At 44.9% G+C, this 15773-nt stretch overlaps 1 protein-coding gene across 4 annotated transcripts; it reads right to left on the bottom strand.

Annotated features, from left to right (window-relative positions):
* Positions 1–521: 521 nt before the first annotated feature.
* Positions 522–14951, bottom strand: LOC142992474 (choline transporter-like protein 2). 4 transcript variants are annotated; one of them, XM_076142938.1, is made up of 22 exons: positions 14794–14951; positions 7661–7709; positions 7485–7558; positions 7133–7217; positions 6909–6993; positions 6624–6737; positions 6329–6389; positions 6078–6201; positions 5879–5962; positions 5673–5785; positions 5431–5562; positions 5223–5322; positions 5009–5101; positions 4839–4923; positions 4452–4714; positions 4205–4299; positions 3333–3436; positions 3161–3234; positions 2988–3058; positions 2808–2896; positions 2625–2709; positions 522–1313 (listed from the first exon to the last, which is right to left on the bottom strand). In XM_076142938.1, exons 1-22 carry the CDS (start codon positions 14819–14821, stop codon positions 1207–1209), a joined length of 2115 nt encoding a protein of 704 aa, XP_075999053.1. In that variant the 5' UTR covers positions 14822–14951; the 3' UTR covers positions 522–1206. The 4 variants fall into 4 exon arrangements, with proteins under 4 accessions (XP_075999053.1, XP_075999052.1, XP_075999055.1 ...); XM_076142937.1 differs by lacking the exon at positions 14794–14951 and adding an exon at positions 9744–10204; XM_076142940.1 differs by lacking the exon at positions 522–1313 and adding an exon at positions 1665–2215.
* Between the last annotated feature and the right edge of the window lie 822 nt (positions 14952–15773).

Here is a 15773-nt window from a genome sequence, read left to right on the forward strand (position 1 = left end):
ACTGGCACACAGAGGATGGTTGATGACTTTGAAGGCAAATATTGAGCTGTCTGGGAGGCCAGTAGGCCGCAGGATACGGACACACAAGTGTAGCATATTTCAAAGACTTTGGTTATCTAAAACTGAAAATAAAATGACAATAAAAATAAACATAGCTACATATGGCATATTTACTTCTTCTGTCATCTTATTTAGCTATTCAGGCTTCATTCATAGGCTATTTCCCCCAATTTAACACTTTTGTCACTTTTTGTTTGCTTGTTTTTAAGCTTTCCAGGACACTTATTTTGTGCTACTATACTACTTTATTGTAGTTGGGACTGATAAAGTAGTTACAACCACAAGAGTAAACTTCTACTCCTCGTTTTAAATCAAACATGGGCTCGATTTCATTAAAACCTCTCCTGAAACGTTATGAGTGCAGCGGTACATTGATATGGTAAAGCGCGCCGTTTGCTGGTCACAAATGGAACTGCAGTGAAGACGGCACGAGCGTTTACACAGCTAGCAAACAAAACAAATTACGTAGAAAACTATGTTTTATTTCAAATAGAATGTAACACAATACAACTCCGCAAGTATATAATAACAGAATACAGTATAACCATAAATGTCATCTGTACTGGAAATTGTTTTAATTCCAATTGGGTTCCCTGTTTTGGCAGTGGTGATGTCTTTGGTAACAATGAAGTACGAATATTAAAGTGTTATGTAGTTTATATAAGATTACACATTAGAAAATACTCAATAAAATACCTATACAGTTTAATAGATAACATTTAAGCACCCCTTCATATGACACACTCCAATAATAAAAACCTAAAGTTGCTTAAGTTAAGATGCTTCTCTGACACACAAAACAAAAAGAAAGAGTTTGAACTCAACCGTTTAAAACATACATGAAAATTTTTTTCAAATTTTAAAAATGGAAACCTGACCTGATAGATCTCACCGCCTCACTCTGAATCAAACCCTCAAGCAGAGACAAAGGGAAAGAGATCCCGTCAGAATGTGAGAGGTCAACATCTGCACGTGGGATTGAATTTATGAAACATTTGGCCGTTAACGACACAACAGGCGACGGTATCGTCACAAAGGCACTTTGGTGAGAGATGGCGTAAAGTTCCGCACCGATTTCTGTCAAGTTTATATGCTCCACTGTGGGTTTTGACCTTTGACCTGGTGCCTGCGCTGTAGACTTAAACTCTACTCGGCAGGCGGGGTCTTGTTCTTTTTATTCAGGACTTTGCGGAGGCTCTCTGGCATCAGGTAGGGCCTCTCTGGGCTGCCGTCGTTCCTCTCCAAGTCCTCCACTGCAAAAACGAAAGAAAAAAATGAATAAAAACGGCATTAAAGTAAACCGCCAGGGCTGCAGTGTCGACGTGAACTCAGGAAAAAGCAGAGTTTATGCATTCTTACAGCAAAATGCAAAGAGAGCAGTAAAGCTTCATATCTGGAGGACGGTGTTACTTTGTTTTCACTTCCGTGCATTTGGCACATAGGAAAGATTGGGCGGCAAACACAAAACTGGTCACACACACACACACACACACACACACACACACACACACACACACACACACACACACACACACACACACACACACACACACACACACACACACACACACACACACACACACACACACACACACACACGAGATCATCATCGGTTTCATAACAAAAATAAATAAATCACAACTTTTGGCTTTTATTACCCAGCACTGTAAGTGGTGAACTCTAAACCATTAACATTTGGGGTTCAAAGTGCAAACCCTCCATTGCCAACACTGTAAATGAGGCTGTTTGGTTATAACTGCACCTGTTAGCGGCACAATAGGTTAACCGCCACCACACAGTGTCGTGCGATAAGAGTCAGTTTCCTGCCGATGTGCCCTTGAGCTAAAACATCCCATCTGGTTCCGACCCCTGCGGGCGTCACACAGTACCGACTCCTTACCGTCTGGATCTGAGCTTCTCTCAAACTGAGTCACAAGATTCTAAATCATGTCACAAAAGGCGGCGCGTGAGGTTTTCATAGTTACGCACACGACTGCCGTGTTTAACTCCTAAGCTGCGTCCTTGTGTCCCGCGGCTGCTCGGGGCTGAGTGAGAGTCAGATCCTCCCCGGTGTTATTCCACAGAATCCCGTGGAGAGTCGCGGACATGTAAAAAGGCCGTTTAGCCGAGCCGTCGTTGCGCTCCAGGTCTTCACCTTGTTTTGTGTTTTGTGTATGTGTGCGCGTTGATGCGTGGAGGAGGAGATTAGTGGGATTCAGATCAAACTCGTGGGAAAGTGTTAAAGCACCGGTGTGAGGATGTATTATGGGACGTGACAAAAAGGAGACATAAAGAGAGAGAGAGGTTAAATAGCAAGCAGAGGCACCACAGCAAGTTCAGATTTCACCAACGTTTAACTTAGCAGACTGCAAGACACAAGCTGTTTTTCAGAAAACACAATATTCATGCAGCCCGACACCAAAGAGCAAGGTAGAAATTTAAGTAGTGAGGAGGTTTGGCTTCTGTGGCTCATTGGTGTTTGAGTGAAACCCCTTAATGTTCTACTGTTGATGTCCCCTTTCCTCCATCATACACACTGTAACCATGACAGGAGAGATACTCACAGAAACAGAGGAACAGCGTGTCCACACACATGGCATAAACGCTGAAGAAGCCATGAGCAATGAGGTAGGAGCCAATCACTACGGTCTAGAGACAACAAGGGAAACGGCACAGACGTCACATTTAATGCAGATCCTGTGTGTAGAGGTTTGTAAACTCACACAATGAGAGTTTGGTGGACTCACCAGGATGGGAACCCAGTAGTAGTGGAGATGTGGCGCTGTACTCTCAAAGGCTTTCACTCTGCCAGAGAAGAAAAAGAAGGCGAATACCCCTGGGATGGAAACACAGAGGGGATCAGCAACAAGTCCCACGCTCTCAGATCTAAATTTGTACTAAATAAATAATAAAGAGGCGACACTCACCCACGAGCCCCACGATGAGGAGTTTACCCAGGAACAACAGGAAGTCTGTCACTTTGTCCAGGACGGCAACCCTAAGACGGATTTAAGAGAATCATTACTGAACTCTGAAGATGAAGTTACAAAAAAGACAATCTATCTCACATTCATGCAGACTGATCCAGCTTCACACTCACCTGATCATGTTCCTCATGAGGAGGAAGAAGGCATCTTTGGCAGAAGCGCAGAAGTTTTTGCCATAAATGGCCACCTAGTGGTACAGAGCAGTTATTACATTCAATACAGAGATGAAGAGTGTGTGTGTTAACAAAGACGTGCATCCAGTTAAACAGTTAAGAGCCCACATACCATTATGTAGGCATTTCTGTTGAGGAACTTGATGCATTTTTCTAGACACCAGAAGCAGCACTTCAGACAGCACATCAGGAACCTGGTGCACTTATTGTGGGCTCCTGTGACCAAGAACACACACACACACACACACACACACACACACACACACACACACACACACACACACACACACACACACACACACACACACACACACACACACACACACACACACACACACACACACACACACACACACACACACACACACACACACACACACACACACACACACACACACACACACACACACACACACACACACACACACACACACACACACACACACACACACACACACACACACAGAAGTATAAATTCACAAGTGGTATCAAAGCCAATACATCTTGTTAGCTTCACACATCCACACCCTTTTCACAGTAACTGGTATCAAGCTGAATAGAGCCAAGAGAGAGCCGGGCTGCTGGACAAGACAAAGCAACGGGTGACAGGAAATCCAGCCAATATGGAACCGTGGACAAAGGACTAATGAGGCATGATCATTTAGAAACAGACAGGTAGAACAAGTCTGATGTTTGCTTATTTGTTATCTTTTTAAAAAGCTAAATGGAAAACCATGATTATGTTTCAGTGCTGCTGACGTAAACATTACAGCCAAATGTGGACACCTGTTCAACCACTCCCATTACTAACAGCTGCATCAAGTCCAGCACAAAGCCAGACAAGCTCAACAGACAACCACTGGCAATAGAATGAGCCACACTGAAAAGTTCAGTCACTTAAAAACTTGGGATGGTGAGATGTCCACATACTTTTGGCCTTATGCTTGATCTATGTGCTAGTCAGATGAATCGTTTGTAACACACCTTTGAGTTTGTGGTCCAGGTACTCCAACAGAACCCTGATGATCTGAATGATTGACAGGATGAGGGAGCCAAACGCCAGAGTTCCTGTGTGATACCTGACACGAGACACAAGACACACTCTTTCAAGTTTCAATCTGGAAAAACATTATCTGCTGTTAAAAAAGGACAAAAAGGAAGTCTGAAGCTTTCTGTGCTGATTTGTGCCGCTTTCACCTCCGCACGCACACACACACACACACACACACACCTGAGAGATCTTCCCAGGGCAGAGAAGATAGGGAAGGTGGGCATGTCGTCGGGCTTGACGAAGGCCCAATAGTAGGAGGCGAAGGCCCCGGCCAAGGTCATCTGTCCCAGAGCCGTGACGAAGTTGGCACACCAGAAGAAGAGGAAGACGTTGTAGAACTGCAGGCCGATCAGGTACTTGTGGTAAACCGTCTCTCCCCCGTAGAAGGCAAACAGGCACTCAGAGCTGGGACACTCTTTCTTCATCACACTGGTGGAGTAGTTCTGTGAGAGATGGATACACTCGTATGAAGTGTGTGATGCTGGCAAACAATAACTTTATACCTGGAAATTAAAGCTTCTTAAGTGAAAGTTGGGTTGGAGTACAGGTCAGGGATTTAAAACTCACAGCTGGGTCACAAGTTGCCCTCCCATGTTCACACGCCGTCTCGTTGAACACTTTGTAGATGGGCTCGTTGGAGGTGGACAAGAAACTGATCAGCTCTGTCAAGGACTATGATCAATCAAGGATTTCATCATCAATTATACCAACATTGTGCGAGTCACGTGAGAGGATACACAGCGGTGACGGCCCAGTAGGCGATGACCATGGCCAGGAGAAAGAACGTGAAGAGGGGGTACAAGAGGGAACACATCACATGACCGATAGCCCTGCGAACCAAACAATGAAAAGTTACACACATCCAAGCCAAGACCCTTGAGTTACATAACCCTACACCAACATTTAAATACACAAGTCACTCTGAAATCATTTGAAAATGTTGCGTCTTACTTGCTGGCTTCTTTGATAAGAGCGATGGCGATGAGGATCCTTTTCCTGAGGAAGATGAGCAGCAGGATGATGATTACCTCCACAATGGCCAGGATAATCACTAAGAGGGAGAGGGAGAGGGAGTAATGAGAGCAGGACTGCACACAGAGCCGTCACTGTCCACAACGGTCCTTGAACTACACATGTGCGGTATTTGCTGGGTGCTCACTGAAGGCCAGCCAGGTCTGTCTGATCTGCAGGTAGACAGCAAAGTCTGTCTGAAAGCCCAGGTCCTGGAAAGTCACATCAGCGCCGGGGGTTCCCTTCAGGGAGGCGTACTCCATGTAACAGTGGAAGATGCCTGAGCAGCAACAACACACACACAAACAAACAAACAAACAAACAGTGAGCTAAAAAGACTTTGATGTGGCTTCAGAAGTGAGAAAGTCTTTGTTTGCTCTGCCTCTTTACCGTAGCCTATGACGATGATCACCAGAGCGATCATGACCCAGACCATGATGCCTGCCAGGAAGCGCAGGAGGACGATGAAGAGCAGGCTGGTGAGCATAGCAATGACTAGACCTCTGGAGAGTGAAGGGGGGCACAAACAGGGTGAAGGCCGTCAGAATGAGACAAGTGGCAGGAAGTGGATGTGATCATGTTGGCTTGTGACTTACATGAGGATCCAGTACCAGGACTGTGTGTAATCCTCAAAGATCTTCATCACCACCTGGCGAGCCTCAATCACCACAGTGGCATTCCTGTGGGAGGAGATACCTGTGTGTTTATCCCATTCAGCGCCCTTCAGGTGTTACATAGACACTTCAGAGGAACACACACTTTCACACGGCGGCAGTGTGACTGTGCTGTACTCACTTCACTCCGTCCACCAGGTCTTTGGCGTCTCTTATGTTCCCAATTCCATCGTCAAAGTGGGAGTTGTTTCCCACGGTGATCACCCCTCCCTTCTGCCCCAAGGCGGGGAAGCACCTACGGGTGACTGGGTTGGGGGGGAAGTTGAGAAAAAGCAAACTTTAGAATAAAAAACAACAACAACAAGCCCAACAAATCCTGCTATATTCAGTGCTGACAGCAACACAGCAGGTCAGTGTGTGGAGTGGACTCACAGGGTTTGCTGGGGATCAGCATGGCCGGACAGAGACCCAGCTTCAGGATCTCTGGGACTCCCTGAAACAGAATTCCACAATGAACTGATGGTATGAAAACAAATAATGTACTTAAAAGCAATGTGAAACTCGTTCACATACAAATTATCTCCATAGGCGTCGGTACTGTGATGAAGGCAATAATGCCATTAGGGCGCACATACGGATGGAACTGCTGTACCTACAGCTAGGTATACAGCTACAAGCGTCCGCAGAGTCTTTAAGTTCCTGCGTCACGACATGACACTGAACTCACCATTTTGCTAGTCACACCTTCCTTGCAGAATTTCTTGTAGTAATCAAAGTCCTTGTTGTTGGTGTACGCTTTGATCAGCGTCATGAACTTATCGGGGCACTTCTCCACACACATCTGAGGGGGGAGAGGAGAGGGCAGATTATACAGCAACAACCAACCGGGCGACACGGCGGGGAGAGAGAGACAGGAATGTAGGACGAGAGCAAGACTTTCTGGACAGGGTGACAAAAGAAGCAAAAGGGCGACAATACAAGATGATGGAGAGAGAGAGAGAGGAGTTCAAACCTGAGTGGTGGGACACTGGAACTCCAGCAGCACCATGGGGCTGGCACAGTTCATGATGTTGAAGTAGAAGAGCAGCGGCTGATCCCTGGTTCAGGCAGACGAGGGAGACAAAGGAAAAGAACGTTGAGACGCCTGAGACTGAAGCTGACGTGCAGAATCGGCTCCTGTAAAACATGTGGACGAACTGGAACTGGAACTGGACTAATGCTTGGAATGCGACTTACTTCTGCGGCGTGCCGGCCTGTCCGCAAAACTGACCCCGACTGTCTGTGGGATAGATGACCTTCCTGGGGTCACCCTGGGACCAGGCTGGGGAGAAACGACAAGGTGCTTTACTGCTTCATCTGCCACCGAGGTTACGCTGGCTGGTGTGGTTTGTTTGTCAGTAAGATTCCTAAAATTGTTATCTCAAGACCCAGGAAGGAAGCAATTAAATCTTCTATAAAATAAACCTACATGAAAGATCAAGCACATCATTAGGTTTGACAGGTAAAAGACTTTAGTTAAGTTAAAATGGGATTCTGGTGGCTGTGTGTTTTACCATTCATAGCACAAATCCCAATCCTCTTTCCTTACCAAGTATTCCCACTGCCAAATAAGCCAGGATGGCAAGGATGAAGAAGATGCAGCAGATGATGTCCGTGCAGCCCCTAAGATGAGGAGGAGACATCAACAAAAAGTGTGTGACGGATGGAAGGAGGGCTTATTTTACACTCAAGACTCTGGAGTCAAATCCCAGATCTCCAGCTCACCTGCTGTGGAGGGGGCCCTTGAAGGTCGGGTCATACTTCCTCGGCTCACCTGCGTAAGAAAGAAGACTTCATTAAGATTTAAGGCCTGTGAGCACAAAGCTTAGTGAGGGCACGGCGGTGATGTGATGTTTTAAAGCTGGGATGCACCATCGCACTGCCTGACTTGCAAACGCTGGGAGTTGATCCCAGCTTTTAAAAAAACAACACACGCCCCTCTTCCTCTCATTCTTCTGTCAGATGACTTTTCCCTCCAGGCAGACACACCTGGCAACCCGTCAAATTCCTCCCTGGTGACTTAGCAGACGCAAACCCATGTGAAGAGGGAAAACTCACATTACACCTGCAAAGCCACCAGAGGGGGACCCAATCTTTTACTGCAGATTTAGTGAATCTGAAGTGGAAAAGGTGACACATTTAATAAGCACTAAGAATTGAGTTGATTTAGATTCTTAGATTCCTACCAAATGCTTGAAATGTTGCTTCAAGAGAATCATTATCAGGCCTCAGAGTCAATTTGAGGATGATTAATAAACAGCCTCTGGGCAGAGGTTCTGCAGGTTCTGACGATCCTTTCAGGCTCAGACCCAAAGCTACATTCACTGCAGGTGATCTGAGGTCACCATGTCAGACTGCAGCTTCAAGATGAAGTCAGATACTCTATTTTACCACTTGAAATGTAATGTTCTGACATCACATCTACCTTGCCAGCACTTAAACTCTCTCGGAGCGCACTGATGAACCTCCTGCCTCTGAAGCATGCGTGCACGGGAACATCAACACTTGAGTCTTTGGGTCCAGACACAGGAGGAGGATATTCTCTGTGGCGTCTTAGCAGATGAATTATGTATGTGGACAGGGCCGTAATGCTGCAGACGAGCTCTTAGAGACCCATAAGTCCCTAACACAGCAGAAAGAGCAGCAGAGAGGATGGAAGGGTTGTCGGCTCTATCACATGTGGCTCAGCTTAAGGTTTATAGATACACGTTTACATCTACACTACTATAATTAGAGAGTGTGTGTGTGTGTGTTTGTGCAGCAATCCAACCAGGCAAGCACCCATGGTTTGGCCTCCAAACCTGCCAGAAACATTGTTCAGGGGTCAAGCTTTTGCCTTTCATTTCCATTTTGATCTGCATAACCAAATGACAGCAGCACGTCACAGTTGTCAATCATTAACGGAGACGCACCACAGTCGAGTGTGTGTGTGTGTGTGTGTGTGTGTGTGTGTGTGTGTGTGTATTTTGATTATGGCTCAAGACTACAAGACAAGATAATGCTCATTAAAACACCAAATGAGAGCAGAAAGCGGGTCCCATCCCTCTAGAAGAGTTCCAGAGATCTCAATCCCACTGTGTAAGCCCAAGAGCACAGAAGCTGGACTGGTGGCTCATTGTGGAAATGTTTCCCTCATTAAATAAAGTCAATAGACATTTTCATAACTAAATGAGGAACAAACTAAGACACTTCCTTCACACACACACACACACACACACACAGACACACATTTAAATATGACGCTTGAGAGAAAAACAGCCGTGTCACCTCTATGAAGCAACATCAAACCTCCAGCTGAATAAAGCACGTAGGTATTAACGTTGTGTCTTTACCATGAAAAACAAGCTTGTTCTGTTTAATCGTTCTGTACACACACACTCAAATTTGTACGTGGAGGGAAAAAGTAGCCAACTGATAAAAAGAGCTGCCTGATCTCCAGCACACCTGTATAATCAGCAAGGCTGCCAGCAGGTTCAACACCCTCTCTCTCTCACACACACACACACACACACAAGCACACACACCCAAATCCCTCCTGGCCTGTCGACATGCTGATACTGCCGCTCCAGTTTCACTCCAAACAAATCACTTTACATTGTCTCAGCCTTTAAAAAGGATCTGTTCCCCCGTTTGCTTCCAAGCAGGAAGGAACGACGGGGCTAAAGATTGGATCAATAAAAAACACTTTGCAAAGGAGTTATTCAGCCAAAAGCAACCTCAACTGATTTGATGCTTCCCCCGATGAACACAGAGAGGAAGAGAAAGATGCAGGTCAGGGTGAAACTGAACAATAAAGAGGAGCAGTTACCATGCTTGCCATAGAAGTTTCCGTCCTCAGACATCCTGAAATTCCTTAAACGTGGGAATAAATCCTCCCTGTCTTTCTAAACTTCTTCTCCTTCTTCTTCTCCTCTAGTCAATCACTTTTTCTGATTGCCTTTCCCTCCTTTCCTGCCGGTGTGCTGATGTAAACTGATCGCGGGAGGGGGAAGCTGTGTGAGAGACAAACCTGTCCAACCTGCCCCTGAATAACTGAGCGAGCCAGGCAGCGACGCTCCACCTCACACTTCTCCCTGTTTATCCAATCTGGGGCTCATCTGTCCCATCTCCCTCTGTCTCCTCCCACTCCTTCCTTCCTCCCGATTTAGTCTTTTTATTTTCCTCCCCACAGTTACTCCTGCTTTCTCTATTGTTGTTGTTGAGCAGAGAGCAAGTTGATCAAATGTATGAGTCATGGGAAAGAGGCTAAAGGAGTGAGGCTGCAGAGAAAAAGGAAGGCGTGCACAGACGCACAAAAAGCTGCTTTTCAACACGCTGACCCCTCCTCTTCCTCTTCAGAAAGTGTGTATGTGAAGGGAGGGAGGAGGGGAGGGGACTGTTGTTGCTTTCTGAAAATACCAACTTGGTGATGGTATCAGAAACATGTGTTTTGGAGGAAAACAAGGAGAAATGTGCTCACAAGCATTCTGGGTGGGGACTGTGGGGCTTTGGTGCAGTCAGGTGTGTCGACTCCCTGTAAGGAAGGGTTTGTTTACACCTGCATGTGTTTGTTAGTTTGATCCAGTGGTGGCAGGATTACACAAAAGGTCAGGACGCTAAAGCAATGAACTAGTATGCCTCTAGTAGTTTCTCCCTCTTTAAGACTGTGTTGTGTAAGAATAAGACATTTCTTCCATTCCAGTTTTGTGATGTTTAACACCAAACAGTCTTCCAGTTTTTTAGGGATGATAAACATTTTCCTCTCCTGACTGAGATCGCCTGTTCGGCTTTCCTTCCATCTTGTGGAGACGTTGCAAAACTACACTGGCTGGCTTCTCACAGGTTTTACTGATCAAAACCAAATGTTGCCCGTTGCTGTTTTCCTCTGGCGTTTGTGTTTACGTGCAGTATTTTTTTAACTCGTTCTTTCTCTATTCAGCAGTCAAAGTCAATGCGTTTGGCTTTAATTCGTTTTTCAAGATCAATTTTTTTAGTTTGAGTTCAATCTTATGTATCCATGGATGACTGAGTGTTCCAAATGTTTTCCACAGATGCTGACAGACAAACAGAAGGTCCAGCTGGAAGAGAGAGAGTGAGTTTCCATCCGCCGTGTTCCCGCTCCTCGTCAGGACACTTTCCCTGCACACTCGACACACCAAAAACCTCACTAAGCGAATGTGAAACGAGAGCTTTTATTGCGGAACAACTGATACCACAAACCAAACCGGATTGCTTGAACAGTTGCAAACGTTCCCTTTGTGAGTCACTGGGGCTGGATGACAGCTGCGGTTTGTCGTGTAGGGACAGCAGACAGCCTGATGGAATGTGAAGGGAACTCCACAATTCTGGCTTGTGTGCGTGTGTGTGATCACTAGGGACAGCTAGGGAACAACATACCCGTCTGTCCCTAGTATCTTTCCTAAATATGATTGTGTTGATGGTAGCAGTGTGCTGGCAGTGAGCAACACTTTATTTATTAAAAGCTCTGCAAGCGATCTCATCAAATTACAAGGAACTGCAATTGTTCGGCTAGACGACGCTAAGATCATTAGGAATACTGATGAGATTTACTACACTACTGAGTTTTGTATGAATCCTGGAACGTCTAACTGATTTCTTCCGACGCCTTCATTCTGTGATTTCCTGTTGAATGATAAATCACTTTGGAAACCCATCGAGTGACATCTGAGCTCCACCCACAAGCCAACTTTCTTTTTCTTTGGACATCCTCCTTAGTTCATTGAACTTCCTGACCTTCCCTGCATTGTTGAGTTACCACTGGCCTTCACACGCACACATTTAGGTCAAAAGCTCCTCTAGGTTACAATTTCTTGTAACCAAAAGTACAGGCAACAACATGACACGTGACTATGACATCGTGTCCATACAGTAATCAGTCTGATAGCATCTGGACTTCTGTCTTCCCCTCCCTCTTGTCTTTATTTACAGTAAGTGGGTGTGGATAGATGAAGTTCAAATCTATTTTGGGTGTGAGGAAGTGACGCACGATCTAGACAAAGACATGATGTCGCATGAAAGTTAAGGTGTTATGAGAGTCCCTTTAATACGACAGAGAAGCAATCCTCTACATTACACGGTCCAATCAAAACCTCACAACTCCATCGTCAGCCAGCAAGCTATCCATCCACCCATCCCACTAACCCTCTCTCCATCCCTCCGTCAATGTTTACGTCCATCCCTCCATCCCTCTAACCAGCCAGCGATACATCCACCATCTGTCCATCCATTCATTGATAAAACTCTCCCTCCCTCCATCACATGGTGCAAACTTCAACTCCTGAAAAGTCAACATCATTGACAGAGAGTTCATCTTTAGATCGTGGTCTCCATTGGGACCCTACAAACCTCTGGACAGCGTCTGGGAGTATCTTCATCACTTCATCACTAGCAACACCATTTACTCAGAAACAGCAGAGGAGGAAGGAAAGACACATTTTCTCCAAAGGACCTGACGTGCAAACTCTTCTTAGGCAGCTCCATGACCGGAAGACTGAAAGTTAAAAGAGGCATTTCAAGGGAATTTTAAATGGAAATAAAGATCTTGCCAATATGCGACTAGTACGCCGTCTTCCCATTAACAACAAGTGACATCTGGAAAGAGGAGCGTCAGCAAGATCAGCCAAGATCAACAGACGCAGCTACTGACTGGAGGGGAGGAAGAAAAGAGTGGCGCAGCACGTAAATAGAGAGCAAAGCCCACAGGGGTGGTCCGGGGTTCCACAGGCAAATTACACAGCATTTGTGTCCCTATTCGTCCACACACTCGTTCTCCCTGACTTTAATAACCACTCTTGCTGTCCTGTGTGGGTATTTGTGTTTCAGGATGAACGAGGGCTCGCAAAGTCACCAGTCACAAGATTCTGTGTGTGTGTGTGTGTGTGTGTGTGTGTGTGTGTGTGTGTGTGTGTGTGTGTGTGTGTGTGTGTGTGTGTGTGTGTGTGTGTGTGTGTGTGTGTGTGTGTGTGTGTGTGACACATAATTAAACAAATGTAAGTGGAAACGGGCTGACTGTAATGAGTCCTTTTCTTGTACGACATGGCGCTTTGTGACCTGTGCCCAAATTGCACAACAAGGGACGTAGAAGCAGATGGAAGAGGCTAAAAAAAGGGAATCTGGAAATGAAGTTCAAACTGCTTCATTTGAGTAAACTGCACAACCTTGAAGCAGAGATCAGAGACCAGGATCAGGTTTCAGCCCACTCTCCTAAATATGGTTTAAAGTACATCAGGGCACGGCTGAGGACGGCTTCAGGTCCTGTCATTGAGGTTTCTTCATATAGCTCAACCTGAAATTACTCCCAACATCCAAAGGCAGATTTGGAGGCTTTTCTCTCTCAAAACTTTAGAGTATGGCAGGAATAGATGTGCCATTCCAGACAAGGGAGGGAGGGAAGGACAGCATGATGTTTAAACTCTCCTCATTACAACCCAGACAGAGATGATGATTAACACAGCAGCATCCATCAACTTAATGAATGTACAGACTTTCAAAATAAACTCGCATTGATATCTAGAAATAACATCGCCTCCATTTCCCCAAATTACCTCAACCCTCATGATGCAGAGGCTAATTCACTGAGAAATACTAGTGTGTGTGTGTGTGTGTGTGTGTGTGTGTGTGTGTGTGTGTGTGTGTGTGTGTGTGTGTGTGTGTTGCAGTAAAAATGTTCCTGCGGCTCTTATCTCAAACACAAGTGGTCCTCAAGTGCATTTGCAGCCAAGGTATACAATTAGAGTATGTGCAGTTCCAGTACACGGTCTGTGTATCCCCATTTCTCATAACCTTAATACTCTGAGTCCCTGGAACACTTTATGAAATTTTGTGGTTACAAACAAAGGTATAAATTACTGTTTTTGTATGTAATGCAAAGCACAAATGGTTAAAATGAGGGTTGGTAAGTCAATTAGCCAGTCTGAGATGGACAAAGTGGAAAAGGGTGTGTACAGATTAGGGGGAAATATGTTGGAGCGACATCATGACTGCCAACACACAAAGAGAGATTACAGGGCATCACTCAACCTCCTCCAGTGTTTCACCCCCAGAGAGATACTCAAATAAACTCAGTTCATCATGCATGAGAGGAGAAAAGGAGGCAAACATTTGTTTATCAGTGTGACCAGGACCCAAAACTACATGGCTGTGCTAGACTGCACATGGGTAGCACTTCATTGCTTCATCTACTCTATGAATGCACGTCAACAGTAGGAAGTGTGCTTGCTACAGATACCACATATACATATACTGGGGTGTGTCCTATATATAAAAGGTTATCATTACAACAGACTACACCACACACAGTCTCAAGACCCTATTCTTAACATTGGATACATTTAAAGTAGAATATTTCCAACAACTGAGCCTATGACAATAAGTTCATACACTATATGAAACACATCCAAACGCTAAAAGCAGGCTGTATGCACATGTTGGAGGTATTTTTTAATTAGCTGTGCTCTATACATAGCTGCTCTGCTCAGCTCCTGTTGCCTGCCAGTCCAAGCTGAGGAATGTGGCAGCAACTGGACAAGCAGATCATAAACTGGGGTATTGTAAACCCTGACAATATAGTATACACGGATAATCTATCTGATAAATTATGATATTATGATACAAATGTTGCATTTCTGAGTAATTGTAATAATTTGCGTTTGCACACGTTCACAAAGTGCGAGGGAAAGTTGGCCAAGATAAACCGGCTAAGTGCAACATAAAGACGTCATAATAAATGTGATATAGAAGCGCTGCACATATAAAAGAATATAGTTGTCTGAATGTGAGAGACGCTGACGTTCATGTGTGTGAAAGCTGCCCGGGACAGATGAGGTGAAGCATGCTCGTTTAGGGCTTTAAATAAATACCATATTGCGGTTTCTCCTCCAGTTCCATGGTAATGAATGTGTTTCTTCTGATTCCAAGTCAGCTTAGAAACGAGGGGACTAGAGCATATTCCCAGGTTTGTCGCGTTGTCGCTCTCACGGTTTGAACACTTTGAGTAAGTCCGCTCCAAAACCTCAACTGTCCTGTTAACATTTAGAACGGGATTTCATAGGAGACACGGCTGGCCAATCAGGGTGCATAATGTACTGATTGACAAGTAGGTCTACCAATCACAGCGTAAAGGCGGGGTTTATGTTGCAAAGCGTGGGCGCCTGAGGTTTACAGTACAAACAGAACTGTAATATGATCTGTCTTTCCTGTCTAATGAACAACAGTAAGACAATATAATCAATCAGGTTTTAATCAAATATAATGATTTGTTACAACTAATGTGCATTCAACATTCCACAGAGGATTTATAGCAACTAGATGTTTGTAAGTATGTAGCTTTGAGGTCAGTAGACAATCAATCTTTGTGGGACATTACTCATTTGTAATCAAAACACGAGTTCATCAACTTGAAGGGCAGCCAAACAATCGAGGGCATTGCTGTTATTGACCTAGTAAAATTGGGAGACAACATTAATTATAAATACAATGATCTATTCGTAGTACAAAGTCAAAGGTACAGACAAAAACTGTTGCTTCCAGTGTCTTAAAACTTTCTCAGGCTCAATAATGATGGCAACCGACCTAACAAACGTACAATAGTGGTGTCACCCAAACGGAGTACTTTACAATAGTGATGTCATCCAAATTGAGGACATTACAACAGTGATGCCATACATGTACACGGCTAGAAATCTGGTTCCTTGGCTGGTGTTTGTCATGGAAGACTGTGACTCACTGTGTAAATGTTTTCTATGATTGTGAAAGTGTACACACCTTAAGTCTATACTTGATCAAAAAGCTATTTCCCTGAAACCATGCAACAGGATCTGGTTGTGTATGGTAGGAGAAG

Source organism: Genypterus blacodes, unplaced genomic scaffold (genome assembly GCF_046128005.1).
Source record: "Genypterus blacodes isolate CSIRO-AG114 ecotype Tasmania unplaced genomic scaffold, CSIRO-AGI_Gbla_v1 ptg000022l_1, whole genome shotgun sequence".
NCBI lineage: Eukaryota > Metazoa > Chordata > Actinopteri > Ophidiiformes > Ophidiidae > Genypterus > Genypterus blacodes.

Bases quoted from the DNA above. Each gene is read 5' to 3' on its own strand.
- LOC142992474 (XM_076142939.1), bottom strand. From the start codon at position 9,777: ATGTCTGAGGACGGAAACTTCTATGGCAAGCATG. The intron at 7,710-9,743 runs GTAACTGCTCCT...TTTCTTACGCAG, and splicing joins AAACTTCTATGGCAAGCATG to GTGAGCCGAGGAAGTATGAC. The intron at 4,300-4,451 runs GTGTGTGTGTGT...GTCTCGTGTCAG, and splicing joins GCCCTGGGAAGATCTCTCAG to GTATCACACAGGAACTCTGG.